This window comes from Saccoglossus kowalevskii, chromosome 6 (genome assembly GCF_978046115.1).
Source record: "Saccoglossus kowalevskii chromosome 6, keSacKowa6.1, whole genome shotgun sequence".
In the NCBI taxonomy this organism is placed as follows: domain Eukaryota; kingdom Metazoa; phylum Hemichordata; class Enteropneusta; family Harrimaniidae; genus Saccoglossus; species Saccoglossus kowalevskii.
In genome coordinates, this window is record NC_140646.1 from 22,191,420 (window position 1) to 22,208,326 (window position 16,907).

The following is a 16,907-nucleotide window of genomic DNA, read 5'->3' on the forward strand; positions in this document are numbered from 1 at the left end:
AAAGAAGCATGATCTGTCCGAAATGTGAATTTTCTTCCTAAACAAACAATGACGATAGTGTTTGACATAATTTACAACTGCAAGCAACTCTCTTCTGGTCACACAATATCTGCGCTCTGCAGCTGACAAAGCCCGACCTGCATAACCAATGAGCCGTTATTTCCCATCCTGTATCTAGAACAAAACAGCACCAATGCCACAACCACTAGCATCGGTATCTAGTATAAAGGTTTCGTCTTCAGATGGAAATGCCAAAACAGGAGCAGATGTCAAAGTATCCTTCAGACTATCATAGGCATTTTGACATTGCATTGTCCAATCAAAGGCAAAATTCTTCTTCGTTAACTCATTCAAGGGTCGTGCTAATTCTGTGAACCCCCCTGACAAAACGTCTGTAGTATGAGGCCAAATCAATGAAAGAACGAACCTCTTTCACAGAACTGGGTGTAGGCCAATGCCGTATTACGGCCACCTTTTCAGGATCTGTCTCAACCCCATATTCCGAAATTCTGTGACCCAAAAATTCAACTACAGAGGCAAACAGCACATATTTGTTTTAACCCTGCCTGCTGTAGCCAATCAAAAAACAATTCTAACCGTTTCAATTTCTCCTCAAATACAATAATGTCATCCAGATACAAGATTAAGATTTTCCATGACAAGCCACAGAAACAACGTTCCATAATTCTTTCAAAAGTGCTTACACCATTGGTCAAGCCAAATGGAAGCACTTTCCACTAGTATAACCCAGTTTTCGTACAAAAGGCAGTGTATTGTTTAGACTCCGGCACAAGTTCAATTTGCCAATATCCTGATTGTAAATCTAATGTAAACAAGCAGCCTATCGGCTGAGATAGCTCCGCTGTTAGAAATGCACATTTCAATTAAAGAACTGAAGACATCATCAGAAAATGAACAATATGTATAGTATCAAAGCAATCGGACTTACAGTTTTTAACAAGAAGTCTAAAATATCACTTTCTACCAAAAATGACAAAAATATTCACCAAAATTATAGAATCCAAGATATCATCACGAAATGAACAAATCTGAGAAAGGTCTACATGTAGTATCTAAATATGTAATATCAAAGCAATTGAACCATTGGTTTTTAACAAGAAGTCGAAAATATCACTTTTTACCAAAAATTACAAAAATATTCACGAAAATTAGAGAGTTGAAGACATCATCACAAAATGAACAAATCTGAGAGAGGTCCACATGTAGTACCTATATATGTAGTATCAAAGCAATTGGACTTGCGGTTTTTAACAAGAAGTCGAAAATAATCACTTTTTACCAAAAATGATAAAAATATTCACCAAAATTAGAGAATTGAAGATATCATTACAAAATGAACAATTCTGAGAGAGGTCCACATGTAGTACCTATATATGTAATATCAAAGCAATTGCACTTGCGGTTTTTAACAAGAAGTCGAAAATATCACTTTTTACCAAAAATGACAAAAATATTCACCAAAATTAGAGAATTGAAGATATCAACATGAAATGAACAAACCTAAGAGAGGTCTACCCAAGGTACATATACACCAAGTATCAAAGCATTCAGGCTTGTAGTTTTCAAGAAGAAGTCGAAAAAGTAACACATTGACACGGACGACGACGACGGACGACGGACAACGACGGACAATCACTCATATGATAAGCTCCGCTCGACAAAGTCGACAGCGGAGCTAAAAACCATTTTGACCCATAGAGTGATTCCAAAGCATCAGCAATCCTTGGGAGAGGAAAGCTGTCTTGGAATGTCACTGAATTAAATTTACGATAGTCTATGCACATCCTTTGCGTCCCATCTTTTTCTGGACCAAGACTACCCGGGAGGCCCAAGGATTGACAGACTCTTCAATTAATCCCCTATCCAAGAGATCTTTTGTCTGTCTCTCAATCTCTCTGTGTTTCCATATTGGAGCATGGTATGGAGCTTGTCGTACTGGTTTTCCGTGTACTATTTCATGTTTTATCAGATCCACTTTACCTAAATCCTTACCATCACAACTAAAGGCACCAGAAGATTTGACCAACATATCAACAAACTGTTGTTTCTGCGTTTTATCCAAACCCACACTACTCTTCCTGTACAGCTCCTTAAGATGACTCGGCACAAGAGCTTCAAAATCGTCTGAGTTTGCCTGGGGGGAATTAGATCTAGTAGTACTAGAAGGTGTACTAATATTACTTTCATTACTATGATTATTTACAATGGCTTCCTTCTTATCCGCCAAGCAATCCTTCTGGAGATCAAATGGTAAGACCCTATCTGTATCAACCCTACAAAGTGCGATAGCAGTCCCAGCTTTAAGTATTCGGTCAGTGGGAGTCACATTGAGTGTTTGGATTGGTATCCTAGCACTCCATGGATATACAACAGCATGACACACTCCAATGCCATTTTTAAAACTACCAGTAGAACGAGTTTGCATAACACAAGCAGTGTAATTCACCTCATGTCCAGGGACTACACAAGATCTCCCCATTCTTGTCGCAAAAGGGCGCTCAGCAAAGCCAATTCCACCTTGTTTTGGTCTTTATCAACAACAATGCTGGATACGTAAGGCTTTAGATTTACTGAGTAATGTGGACTATCAAAACACGGGATTATATGACCCTCCTGTTCCAACACACCATTGAATGCATCAGTTTTACTTTTTAACGGACCTAGTGTAGACATACCAAGTACACCGGTATCCCAATTCAAAATATATATCGGTACTTCAACAGTTTAACCACATAAAGTGACATCAATGGTGGATCTAGGGGGGGTTTTGGGGTCCAGATTTAGGGGTCCTCTCTCCCCCTGTTGAAAAATTTATTCAATCTGTTTTTGTATAATATGAACAATTGTTAACTTAGTCAGGCGATTTTAAAGTTTGGATATAAAATTTAAAAAATCCTGTATCCGCCCCTGGACATGCATATAGCAGAACCCAAGTACTTCCTGTTTATGATTACCAAAAGCATATACTGGCTCCCTGACCACCTGTAGCTGTGGTCTTTCCGTTTCTGGTACTTTCAAATACCAATGCTCAGCCAGAAATGAATCGGTAGCCCCAGTGTTTATTTAAATATGGCCTTTAACACCATGAATCTCTACATCAGCAAACAATCTTGTTTTACCACACCAATTTTCACTATTGGTCATTGAACGTGTTCTAATTTTTCCCAAGACACTACTGTGACAGATTTCCCGGGTCTGCTCTCTTTGTTTTGCTTTACTGGGACTGGGGGTTGACCCCCACACCCCGTCCGTTGATGTTTAAATCACTAGGTTTTGTCTGGTGGAACAATCCTTACGAAAATGAACAGGTTTCTGGCAAGCGTAACATACTTTCTGACTTTTACTCTGTTTGTACCTTTGGCCTTTTGACCTCTTCTACACATTGTTGCAGCCCTTTTACACCAACTAAATCAGACAGCTGATCAGGGCCACTATCACTGTTACCAAGAATACCAATACCAGGCCGCTTTTTCAAATCAGAGCCAAGTTTGGTTAAAGGGCGAGTCGTCGTGCCTCGTCCTGTTCGATATGGGACTCATAGCGGCGTATACAACGTAAACACATTATTTACATGAAATTCGAACACGTGCTGCGCGACGACCACCGCGCTTTAATGTCAAATAGTTTTCCTCCTGTATGCTCTCACTTACTACTGTCTCATTCACTTTACGGCGGATTTCAGGCGAATCTATAGCATTGAAATATGCATCAATGCAGAGTTGTTCAAATATCTCCCCTCCAGTTTCAGGGTAACCAATAGCAACCATCTCATGTATATCTTGAGCCAAACTCTGTAAACTTTCACCCTCATTTCGGTGTCTCTGTTTTAAGCTCAAGCGACTAATATCTCATTTACCGATAGAACCAAATCGAAAAGCCAAACGATGACATCAATCCTTATATGTCAATTGTGCTATGTCAACCGTGCTTAATAACTGTAAAACTGGTCCAGTTAACATTGCCAGCAAATACTCTTTGTGTTGACTCACTCCCAAATTATGCATATCACAATAAATATTAAAGTGAATTCTATAGTGTCCCATGACAAACTACCATCATATTGCCGAGAGGTCAATCTAGCACGATGAAAATTACCCATTGAACTCTCTGGAAAACTAGATTTAGTGGCTACATTACAAACATTTTTCTCACTTGCAATAACTGGTGCTTTATCAGCTTGATTATTTATTCCACCCAGTTTACTTTCTTTGGCGGATGTAAACTCGTCACTAACACGCGCCCTTTCAGCCTGACTGGATTGCTTAGCAACAACACCACGTTGATCTAAAAATAACCCGCTCTTATCGGGACTTTTATGTTCCCGCCATTTTCGAACAGAGCCATTTTTGTCAGTATTCGCAACAAATAAACAATAAGCTTTAACGTTGTACTTCCTTGATTTGGTATAATTCTGTTGTCTGGACTTGAGAACAGTTGCAACTATAGAGGGCGCTGCAATCCTAATGATAATAATTATAAAAACATAACATGGACATCAAGACACATCAAATACATTAACCAAAAGCCCTGAGAAGTCAGGACGTGTCGTTTATTCGTTATTTGACACTGTCATCAATGAGCACATAGCAAATCACACAATGCAATAATAATTCCTATAGCAGCTAATATGTCTCTGATATTCAATGCTATTCGTCTCTATAGCAACAGTCAAATGGAGTATATATCCACTGAACAATATAGGAACAATGGAGTACATAAAATGAAATAGTTCAGGACTAGTTCCGTCACTTACAACTCGTAATAACGTGGACACACGGTAAAACTGACTTCACCTAATTTGCTTAGTTAGCGTATCCAAGGTCACTCAGTGTCACTGACCTCTACCGGACTAAAATGATCTACTGCATGAAAATACAACACAATTCAACAGTATTCATGTAAAATTGTATAAAAGCAAATACTAAATAAATCTGAGTAAAATATATCACTGAAAGGATGACTATATATCGGTATACTAGGTCAATCGAACGCAAACACTCCAATTATAACGGCGCGGGGAATTGTCCGTTTTGTGGAATTCAAAAATAGCCAAACAACTAAATTGCAATACAATTCCTGATGCAACGCTATAAATTCACACTCATGCTAAACTCATCCAATGTGATAGTGTAACACAAGGGAAAATCATATGATTCAATACAAATAACCCACGTCGGTTGCGATTGTCTACAGTTATCGTTGAATTCAAACTACATGGGGCGGGCAACACACGATTGTAGTTTCAGTTAGTCTTTACAAACCTCCAGCAAATCTTCTACGTTGGTCAACAATGAGCCACAGTTCCAGGAATACACTCATCACAATTTCTCCGAAACGCTGGTCGGTGCTGTTGTTACGGCAACACGATGGTTATCAGTTCGTCTCGGCAAATGTCGGTGAAACTTTAAGCTGGGCGACGATTTCCATGGAAGGCGGTAGAAAGTTCATCAGCGACTCTCACCTCAGGGTGTGCTTCAGCTGTTCAATCAGGTTGCTTGCAGTCGCTCTGGTGTTCGGCGCTTCCTGCAATACGGTCTGGCACTGATTTGATAGTTAATTCAGGCAGAAATTAAGATGTTTCTTGAACGCCCGGGTAAGAAAGTTTCTACCAATGGCGGTCTTGTGGCTTTCAACTGCGCGTGAAATCCCGCGGTTTATCGTGATGACGCGTTGGGTACATCCATTTGCAATCATCCAAACCTCGCATACATATCGAGTGACCTAATAAACTCGTTACTAGAACCCTGTAAACATGGGACAAAATACAATGTTCCAGGATAAAACAAAAGGAACAAATCTCCTAATCTGTAAAATATTAGCTAATTAAATTGGGCGTGAAAACAAGGTGTGGCACAAGCTTTCTTCAATTCAGCATTATCATTTTCGAGCCGTTTCTGCTTATCTAATAAAGTTTGTCGCCAATTTTCAAGTTTATTACCCCCCTCTCCTTGCCAGATAACGGGAGTACTCATTTTTATCCCAGAATCGGGAACATTAAATGCAACCTCACTATCCACCAACACTGTATTTGCAGCCATTCGATCGGCACTACTGACCCACGTATAGGACAGAAGCAATGAAGTGAAAGATGTTATCAGAATCCAAATAATGGATTTTCTCTGATCAAGAACAGAAGAGAAGTGTGGCGCTCAGTTTTACCGACTCGATAGCATGAAAACTAACAGAAAATACAAATAAGATCACAAGAAAACAAGCTTAGCACAAAGGTTAAATCACAGTCCCTCAACACCCGGTTAGGAAACGCTATTGTTCTATACGCGTGAATCGACGGTTGCGTCTGGGGGATGCGTGTTTCGCTCTTCCTGCGAGACAATGACGTCATAGTACTGTTGCGTTCTTACGTAAACGTCAGACCCACTCTCAGTATTTCTCGATTTTTTCATATCTTACGTATAATATACCAGGAGAAGATCATCGAATTTTATTTACAAGATTGTTTTAGTCTTTCTAAATTTAGGTAAGTATTTTCGATTATGTATACTTGTCTCATACCCAAAAAATCAACGTTCATTTTGAGCTTGTGTTTTACTTGATCGTCACCTTTCGACACAATGTTAATGACGGTGGGCATCGTAACTTTTGGAACCTTTTATATCGTCCTTTTAGCCACTCTTTGCTTATTCATTCAAAAATAATCAAAGTACAATGGTCAACGACTAGGGCAATTCTGCTTATATGGGTGTAAAATTGTCAATGCGTTTCCTAGACTACGTTTGTTTTCAACACTACTGTCAGAAATTTTAGTTTAAACTTATAAATGTAATCGTAGATGGAGGTTTTTATGTTTTTATTGCTATGTTTGTGGTTTTGCGACCATTTAACATAATTTTAAAACCATATAAAATTATTTTAATCTGACATTTTAGTGGATAAAATGGCGTCGTTCTATGGATACATACTGCTGTCTCGGAACTAGCCAGTTCACTTTGGAACCTTTTTATTCATATCATCTGATGTTGTATTGAGGTTTTCTTTGCTTATATGCGCTATCGAAAGTGTCACCGCCATGGTGATTATTTAATCTATAATAGTTTTATGTTTTTTGTGCTCAATTTTTCCGGTGAAACCTCTGAACCCAAACTCGTCCATGATTGTGAACTGTTACTAATGTAACCCCATATCTGCTGTCTCCTTTCATTCAATAGGTGGTGTATGAATAAAATGCCGTTTCGTAAAAATAAATGGGACCGTCCAAAGCGGTATTACAGAGATTTGATAGAAAAAAAGAAATTAAAACAACAACAGTCTTCTGGTATTCCTACTGTCACAAAATATAAGATCCAGGTATGTTAAGTTATAATTTTTTGAAATGTTTTGGGTGAGATTGTCTGCCTCATTACAAGTTGCTATAACATTTCACTAGGTTTATTTTATTATTTCCAAACAGAGGCTACTGTATAAACATATCATTGAAAACCAAATTATTTTTTTGAAATTTTTTTTTTTTCATTCAAGTCTTATTAATATTTTACATTTCAGGAGAGTGATGACAACAGAGAACCAGTTCTGCTTAGCTTCAGCTATTTGCAGCAGCATGTCAATAACATCACGTTACCATCTGGTTGGTCACTTCTGAGTTCCGCAACAGAATTTCGATTCAGTCAAGTGGAATTTATTGGCGATGTGTCAAAAATAGTGAGGTGTGTTATGGTAGGAGAAGACTTGAACTGGCGTGTAAAAGTTCATGGAAGAGATCTATTGAACAGTCACTACATTTTTAATAACATTCCACCAACAGTTACTGACTTTGAAGTATTGAACAAACTTATCACAGTTATAAGTCAGTGTAATATATGCATGGGTAATACAGACCCATCATTTATAGAGTTGCTGCAGAGTCGAGGTGGGGAGATTGTGAAGGCTTTTTCATTTTCTTGTGAAAAAGATGTGTCTGCATATATTGAAGAGGATTTGCATGCCAAAGCAAAAGATGGGAAAGTCTACCACTCAACTATACGGACAACTGATTGTCTACTCATTGCCGATAAAATAAGATGTACTAAGTGTTCCTCATATCGCAACAACCTCAGATCTTTGTTGTCAAGAAGAAAGAGCCAAGACCAAGTATGTAAAATTCAAACAGGCAGTAGAGTTAACCTTCGATATCTTGACAAAGTACAGTTAAAAGAAAGGGCTGTAAATTTACAGAAAGAAAAGATTGCACTGAAAAGGACATTGGATAGAACTGTAAAGCGATTGATAAGTGATGATGGTGTTTTTGTTGAAAAATCATTGCAGAGTGATTTCAAATCAATAATGGAAGACAACTGTGGTGAAGTGATTAAATGCTTTCCAGAGGACAGTTTCCAACGCTTATTCTGGGAAGAGCAGTTAAAACATGCAAGATGTGCTGACAGTCGTCAGATGCGTTGGCATCCAACTATTATTCGTTGGTGTTTATTTCTGAGGTTTAAGTCATCAACAGCATATGAAGCACTGAAGAACTCTGGATTTGTAAAGTTGCCAAGTCAGAGAACATTAAGAGATTATTCCAACTACATAAAGCCTGAACCAGGTATCAATCATCATGTACTAAAAGAACTAGTATCTGAAGTGAATGGCAAAACTAATGCTGTTAAGTATGTAGCACTTCTTCACGATGAACTGAAAATAAAACAAGATCTTGTGTATGATAAATATACTGGAGAGTTAGTTGGTTTTATCAATCTTGGTCATATCAATAATGAGTTGGCAAAACTAGAGAAATATGGCAATTGTAAAAATACTAAAGGGCCCGAACTTGCTAGTCATATTCTGGTACTTATGGTTCGTGATTTGGCATCAAATTTCCAGATGAGTGTGTCTTATCATCCAACAGATAGTTGTAGAGCTGATCATCTATTCCCTATTATCTGGAATACTATAAGTTATCTTGAAGTATCTTGTGGTTTGCATGTTCTCGTGTCCACCAGTGATGGTGCATCCTGGAATAGGAAATTTTATAGGATGCACAGAGTCTTAGGTGCACCACGAGATAGTTTAGTATTCAAGTGCAAAAACCCCTTTGCTTTTGATGGAAGATATGTATATTTTGTATCTGATGTACCACATTTAATCAAGACCACTAGGAATTGTTGGGCTAATTCAGAGTCACACAGAAAGTCTAGAAGTTTATGGGTATGTATTAACATTTTTAAACCATCGCTTAACTAATCTACATGTTTTGATGTGCTATTTCAAACATTGTGTCATACATGTATTTTATAAAAAAAATTGTGAACTAGCCAAATATAAATTTTCCTGTCAGTTATTCATGTTAATGGAATATTCATGAGTGTTACATTTTTAACAGAATGGAAATCCTATATTATGGCGTCATCTGTCGAAATTAGTGATTGATGACCAGACCAGAGACATCCATCTACTCCATAAAATTGGATATGATCATATCAACATTACATCATTCTCAATTATGAGAGTTAATCTTGCTGCTCAGGTATGTATGTTATTCAAATATTTGCCAGTGTTTGTATGATAGAGTATCATTTGCAAAATTTGATAAAAATTCTTCATCAATGACAGAACACCAGCTTGTTGTGAGACCAGGACCCCTGTTACATATGTGAAAGCTAGGTGAATGAAAAAAATGTACCTGTATGTTCAAGTACATTTGCATTTTCCTTGCACAAAATACAAACCACCATCTCAGATTCTGTGCAGACTAATTTAATATTTATGCAAGCAGGTGCCCTTCTGATAAAAAAATAATAAAGTCATAAATTTAACTAACAGCATTTACTATTAGAACTTTCTACTCTTCACAGGTGCTGAGTGAAACTGTGGCCAATGCTATAGAGACATATGGACCACCTGATGCTAGAGAGACTGCCAAATTTGTGCGATATATGGACAAATTTTTTGATTGTTTGAACGTTAGATGCAAAGAAGAATATCTAAGAAAGAAAAAACCTAATCTTGCACCCTATATGGTGTTGAGGGACTGTGGTTAAATGCAGCTCGTAAAACCTCAACAAAACACCATGACATCGACCAATATTAAAAGAACCGTCAGTTTCTAGGTTCGTATCACTGCGGGAATTAGCCCTGAGTACAGTCCTGTAGGTTGGCCTTCTTCCGCTGATCATTCGGCCCCCACAGTCCTGAGAAGTCGCATAGACCGGGAATTCTACACTATTGTGAAGGAATGTCTCGGGATATGTAAGATTCATTCAGCTTTGTAGTTAAAAAATAAGCAAGTCGATACGTCTAACTAATATGAATACCTTAACTGACATTTTCCAACGTCAACCGAAAATATACGCCGCCATCTTTACGTATTTATTTGCAAAACGTTGTTTCTTTGCGTAAAACTAGCTTTTGCCAACGTTCCAGTACTGTAGGTTCATTTTTCGGCCACAAAAAAGGGTATTTGTGATCGCTAGATTGGTCGATAGATGAGGGGTCATAGATGTTTTAGCTGGTTACAATCATGAAAACTGCAGAACGGTTCTCCGCCATAGATGTGTAGGTGGGAGTCGAATCCTCGGTCTATGCGGCTTCTCAGGACTTTGGGGGCCAACCTACAGGACTGTACTCATGGCTATACGGGAATTTATCGGTGACAAAGTCGTTGAACAAACAAAGATTCGGTAGCATGAACTGAAAACCAACAACAAAACTCACCAGACATCAATCCTGCCTTCGCTGCCACCAATGTAAGAGAAATATTTGAGTATTTCAGGGACTATCTATATCACCCTGTAACAAACTGACGGTGCCAATCAATGGTCGACGATATCGACGCTCACCGGTTCAACACTAACACAAATCTCGTTCGGACGACCACAAGCAGCCAGTGCACTCCCATTCGTCGAGGAATGGTAACGGGAACGAAATCAATGAAAACACACACACCACTCAGGAATAAAACACCAAAGAACTGTATTCTTCATCGTACCGCTTCAAAACTACAACACACGCTCCAACACCTTAAAGAAAACTAAGCGACTAATAAAGATGACCTCATAATTCGATCACGTGACCCCAAAATCAGCACGTAATAGGCTATGAAAAATTCCATGGCGGTATTATCTCTCTTGTTGTTCAAAGTGGCACCACTCAGGGATAATATTATCTCCCTTGTTGTTTGGACCACTCAGTGATAATATTATCTCTCTTGTTGTATTATCCCCCGAGTAACAGAGATAGTTATATAGTAATTTTCAAAAATTTTGTTATTTTGCGTTAAATTGTGCTATTTTGATTATTTGCATTCTCTGCTGGTGAAGTGAAATATTCATGGTCATAATAATTCCATGTTGCTAGAAAACACTGTTCTATTCGATCCCATGCGTTCGCTCCTTCAACGTACAGCACAGAGCCCGACATAGAGAATTCACCTCCAATATGGGTCGGTCAGTGCAAAATATTGAAATCCTTCCCAAAGTCTAATCAGAGACACACAGTTGCTATGTTTTCTAACAGTTGAAAATCTATGCTCATATTATAATGAGATCATATAGTTCCGATATATAGTTCATGAACACGAATATTACCACGTATTTCACGGTGGTCGTATGTCGTAGCTGTGTTTCTTTGTGTTAAACGGCGGTAGTCGTCGCGCCGCCCATGTGCGACATTTGTGTTGATAAACATTGATTTTCCCATAACCCAATGCGCTTTTCTAATGAAATCACGAGTACGATTTGGGCCCTTGGCGCCTCTTGAACTAATTGCCGCCGGTGTCTCTTTCGATACCTTCCGAACACCAAAACAAAATACTTAATTAAAGATTAGTAAGCTTCCAGTTTGTACTAGTCGAGTGACCGTGGTATGCGCTACATTCAAAATCGCCATCTTTGTTTATAAGAGACCCATATCTCGCGCATGCGCGGCGCGACGAGTACCGCCCTTTAAGTCTTACTGTTGGTATGTTGATCACAGCCATTGCCGGAGTTGTTCCGGAGCGACCCAGAGCTGTCAGCCACAGGAGCATTGGTTTCGACTGTCTCCTGTTTCGTTGCTGCGACGTCTTCGTATACTCGAGTTTTGGGTGGGATGATTGGTGACGAAGAACCACATTCATCATTAAGCGAACAGCAAACATTGCTGAAGCCTGGGTTGTCAATTTCCTTAAAAACAATGTGACCATCAAATTGAAACTTGTCGATATTGTCACAGTCATTCATATTGTTAATTTTGCGGGGTGTAATTTTTAGCTTGCATCGTTTCTTAGATGGTTTCATTCTGTGGTCTTTCATCCACATACGTAACCTTCGTTTGCCAAGAACATTCTCCTCGTTGTCGTTCTCGTCCGTCTTGGGTTTCGATGATTGTGATTTGTTAGGACCGACGAGCGATAAAAGAACAGGAAGAAATAAAATACCATGGAGACCACCAAAGAAAATACCCAAAAATATCGTCTTGAAGACTGCTCTGAAAACGTAAGTGTTAGCAGTTGATAAGGGAGCGATGGCGATGATGGTGGAAACCACACTTTGTACAATGGGTAAACCAAGTAAATACAGACCGTAGATAGCACGGCCGTTGCGAGTATCCCGGGGAGAAATGGCGAAAGCGTACGTCATATGAGCCGAATAATCAACGCTGAAACCAATACAGACTACGATTGTTACCATGGACACGAAGTCTATACCAACACTCCATAATGACATATAGCCTATGACGCCAACAACTATGGACGCCACAGTGAGGGTGACGTAAAGCGCACAAATCGGTTGAGGAATAAGAAGAAGCGAAACAACTAACATAGCGCTAGCGGCTATCGCAATGTTTTGTATGGTGTTGGGTAGAATAACGTCAACGTGGTCGTTGAATACAAACGACGGATGATACGCAATCATAGGGAGGCTTGAATCTTCGACTATTTTTCTGGATTGATGCAAAACATTCTTGGCCGATTTAACGTATCGAGATTGCACGGAAAATCGCGAGGACGTGATGGTGTTGTTGGTGATGGCAATGTCTGGCTTGTAATGTTCGTATAACGGATTGGCGAGAAAATAACTCCTTAAGTGAGAAACAAAAGTGTCCTCGTCCGGGTAAGTTAGTCGACTTTTGTTGAGAAACTCTACGTAATCTCTGAGCCATGACTGCGTGGAATATTCCGTATCGTAGAAATACCTATTTGTTCTGTACATAGTAAGGACACGTTCGATTTCATTTTTAGTAGCCATGTTAGAATAATTTTGAGGTGTGGTGACAATGACCTGTATAACTGGTCCATATTCGTTAAAATAACGTTCTTCAAGTTCATAATATGTCAGGCCGTAAGGGTCAGAAGAGTCTTCAAGAGCGAGTTGTCTTAGCTGTATCCCCTCACTCACCTGGAAAAGTCCCAAAATAGCAACACTTACATATGCAACATATAAAATCACCGTAATCACCTTCACCCACGTCAAAGTGACAAACGGGCCGTAATATTTGTTGAAAAAAGTCATAACTGAGTGATCTTGAATCACGTCATCACAATCTGTGCTGTAACTAATACCACCGGCGCAGAATAACCGGTAACATCGCGACGTAGACTCATTTTTTGGTAACACTTTTACGTACGTAAGGCAGTGTTTATTTTGTCGTTCCCGGCGTCCAATTAAAGCCATGCATCCCCCAAAGAAAGTAATTTGGTAAAGATAGTCAAATAGAATGGCAACCCCACAATAACAACAGAATATTTGAACAGAAGGAAAGGTTGAAATAGCTCCGATGCCGAACGCCAATACATCAGTAATGCTTGTTATCGTTATAGAGAGCGCTGCCTCTGAGAAGGTCTCCGCCATTCGATTAGGTACGCTGGTTCGGGGTGACGTTGTCCGCCATGATGCTATCATTATAAACATATCATCCACTCCGACTCCTACAAATAGAAAACGAAACATGTTTCACTGAAATTCCGGAATTCCCGGTTAGGACAAAAAAAAAACACACATTACAGAGCACTACATCAGTCATCCACCGTATGTTTATCAGTCTCTAGTTAGAATGTCAGCCTGAGGACTGTCCGGGTATTAGCTCAGTTAATTAAAATGTTATATCAATTGAAATAGTGAGTGCATAGTTGAAATAAGGTTTTTTGCGCTGATATATTTGATAAGACAGCTGTTGTTGATAGGATTTTGTAACCTGTAATATTTTACAGACACTTCCACAAATGTAGAATAATGCAATTTACAGTTCTTTTACATCATTTTTCATTCTCTAGATATTCAACTTTACTTATGTAGTCCACCATGTTGATTCTCCAGCAAAGGATTATGGGTAAAGTGTGGCATCATAGCCACTGCTATGAAAAATTGAGAAAATTATTTCATCTATAACAATAAAAATTCTGATGCAAATTGGTTCAAATTTTCAATGTGCATATTACTCTTGCATGTAATTATAATAATGGAAAGTAGAATGTTGCAAATATACAAAAAGTACAGATATTGTAAAATAAATAAATAAACTTTATTTTGATCGTTGAAATAGAATGAAACTTTTTTGCCGTCAACATATTATATGTAACCTGTAAAACTTACTTCCGTCGATGAATTGTATAAAATACATGAAAAATTCAGCATTTCATAATGACAACTATTTTATAAGTATGTAGACACCGGTACATGTATTGTTACCATGTTCTACACTGTGAACCAATTTCAAGTCTTACTTTTAAAGTTATAGATGAAATCATTTCCTGTTTTTCACAACAGTGCCTATGACGCCATACTTAACCATAATCCTTTGCTGGAGAATCAAGATGGTGGACTACAAAAAAAACTGGATACTAGTATCTAGGAAATGAAAACTGTAGAGCTTTATCACCAGAGAGCATTATATTGTTTGCCTGAACAGATTTACAGCGAAAGTTTTCATTTGCAGGAAAGAAATTACCATTGTCATAAAACATGCAAGGTGTTGTTTGTTCATCAGAAGATGACTCACCTATTTCGGTTAAATCCAGTCGATGTTTTCAAAGACGGACCGGAACAGGAAATCAGTAGAAGATAAAATATTTGTTTGTTAGTGTGGGGAGTTGGTTAGCGTGGAGGAAAACATAGATGTTACAGCAAGTCTCAGAAGTATTGGGGCAACCAATTTGCAAACTCGCTAGCGAATTGGCTACAGTAACTGCTTTGGTTTTGACTAAACGGTTGGCTTTCGAATTTCGCTGGCGCTGGTTTGTGATCACGTCCACTCTTGGCGAGTCTATATTGCATTAGGGGACATAGAATGTTTTTACGCATCCTCAGGCTGGTACATGTCTGGATTCCCCTGAATGATTTGAGCCCGAAAAAAATGGCCACAGTCAGCTGGCGTGATAATATTATAAATGCGATTAATCTACCGATATTTATTATATGAGGTTAACCTTCTTGAACACTGCTTGAAACTAAATAGACAAGTTGAGAAACAGTTTCCAACAAATCAGGGAGGAAATAACAAACTTTCACACTCAAACGATCCGTTGGGGTAACATTAAGCCAACCGCTGAAAAAATAGAGCTCATTCGTCGTTTTTGTGTGGACCCGAAGAGCATAGAATACTTTCCCTGGTATATTTCAAAGCGAAAGCGCCATCCAACTGTAAGACCGTCGCTGATTAGCTCATAAAGCATGATGATCGTCCCCTACTGTTACATAGATTCGCCTTAAGTGGGCGTGACCGCAAGACGGCGCCAGCGAGATTCGAAAGCCAACCGTTTAGTCAAAACCCAAGCAGTTAGCCAATTCGCTAGCGAGTTTGCAAATTGGCTGCTCCAATACTTCTGAGACTTGCTGTAATCAGAAAATTCTTTGTCTACTCTTGTTTGGGATTGGTCCTGGCAACGTTTGAGGGATCGTGGCGTAGCTCCGTCTTTAAGAATGGTTTCGCCCTATTGCACATGGAAACACGGAAATAAAATTGTTTGTAATACACTCACCTAGAGTCAAAAATGGCATTGCAATGTTGAGATGAATGAAGGGCACGCCACAGTAACTTAGCAACCCTATAGTCGAAATCACAGCTAACAGTGCCGATGCCACGCCGAGAGTACCAAGTACTGGTTTACTGGTCACCCAATCAGTCATCATTAGAGATAGAACGGAAAATGACGTCAGAATAAAGAAGGAGATTATAAACCTTGGTATCATTCGTATGATGATGTCATCGAGTTCGTTGGCCAGCGTCTGTGACATCGTCAACGTCACTATTATTTTCGTCCATTTGTATTTAGCCGCCATTTTGGTGATTTCGTTCTCAAGTTCTACGCTCGCCTCATCGATGTTATTCGGTGAATGTTTCAATGGGTAGAACAACAAAATGGCTCTTGCCGACTTAACAATACTGGTATCGCCGTAAAACTGCACACCACCGAGACTGCCGCCGATAAAATATGATATATTTCCCGGGCCCGCCATTACTGGGTACGATATGTTGATAAAATTCACATTTTGCGTTGTATAGTTGTAAATTTTTAATACTGGGTTTGGATCAACACACTGTGTCTTCCACTTGGCACATAACTGTCTGTATGAGTACTCTTCTCTCCCAATACTTGCCTTCGTTTTTGTCATGTAGTCGTGAAATTCGAATATTTCGCGCAGGGAGTCGACAGCGAGTATGTTTTCAATCTGCTTTTTCGTGTAAATAATAACACTGGCGTATCTTCCGAAATCGCTCTGACGATTGGCAAGAAATTCCCCAGAGTAATTCATCGGAAAAAGACTATCCAATAAATCTCTGTCCTTCTTGGCCGGTCCGTTCGTCGGTGTGAATAAATATTCGATGTCATTGTTACCCGTAAAATAAAATCCACCCACGGCGAGCGAAAAGGTGAGCATAAGCGGGAGGACGATAAATGGGATTGGGTAGTTACCGACAACTCTGCCGTAGCGACACAGGGCAACTTTCAAACGGCTCTCGAAAAAATAAAACGCCAT

At 39.1% G+C, this 16,907-nt stretch overlaps 1 protein-coding gene across 1 annotated transcript; it reads right to left on the minus strand.

The window, feature by feature from the left end:
• Positions 1-11,894: 11,894 nt before the first annotated feature.
• Positions 11,895-16,907, minus strand: LOC100371609 (patched domain-containing protein 3-like). Its single transcript, XM_078007427.2, has 2 exons — positions 15,908-16,907; positions 11,895-13,858 (listed from the first exon to the last, which is right to left on the minus strand). The coding sequence occupies exons 1-2, from the start codon at positions 16,905-16,907 to the stop codon at positions 11,895-11,897; spliced, it is 2,964 nt and encodes a 987-aa protein (XP_077863553.2).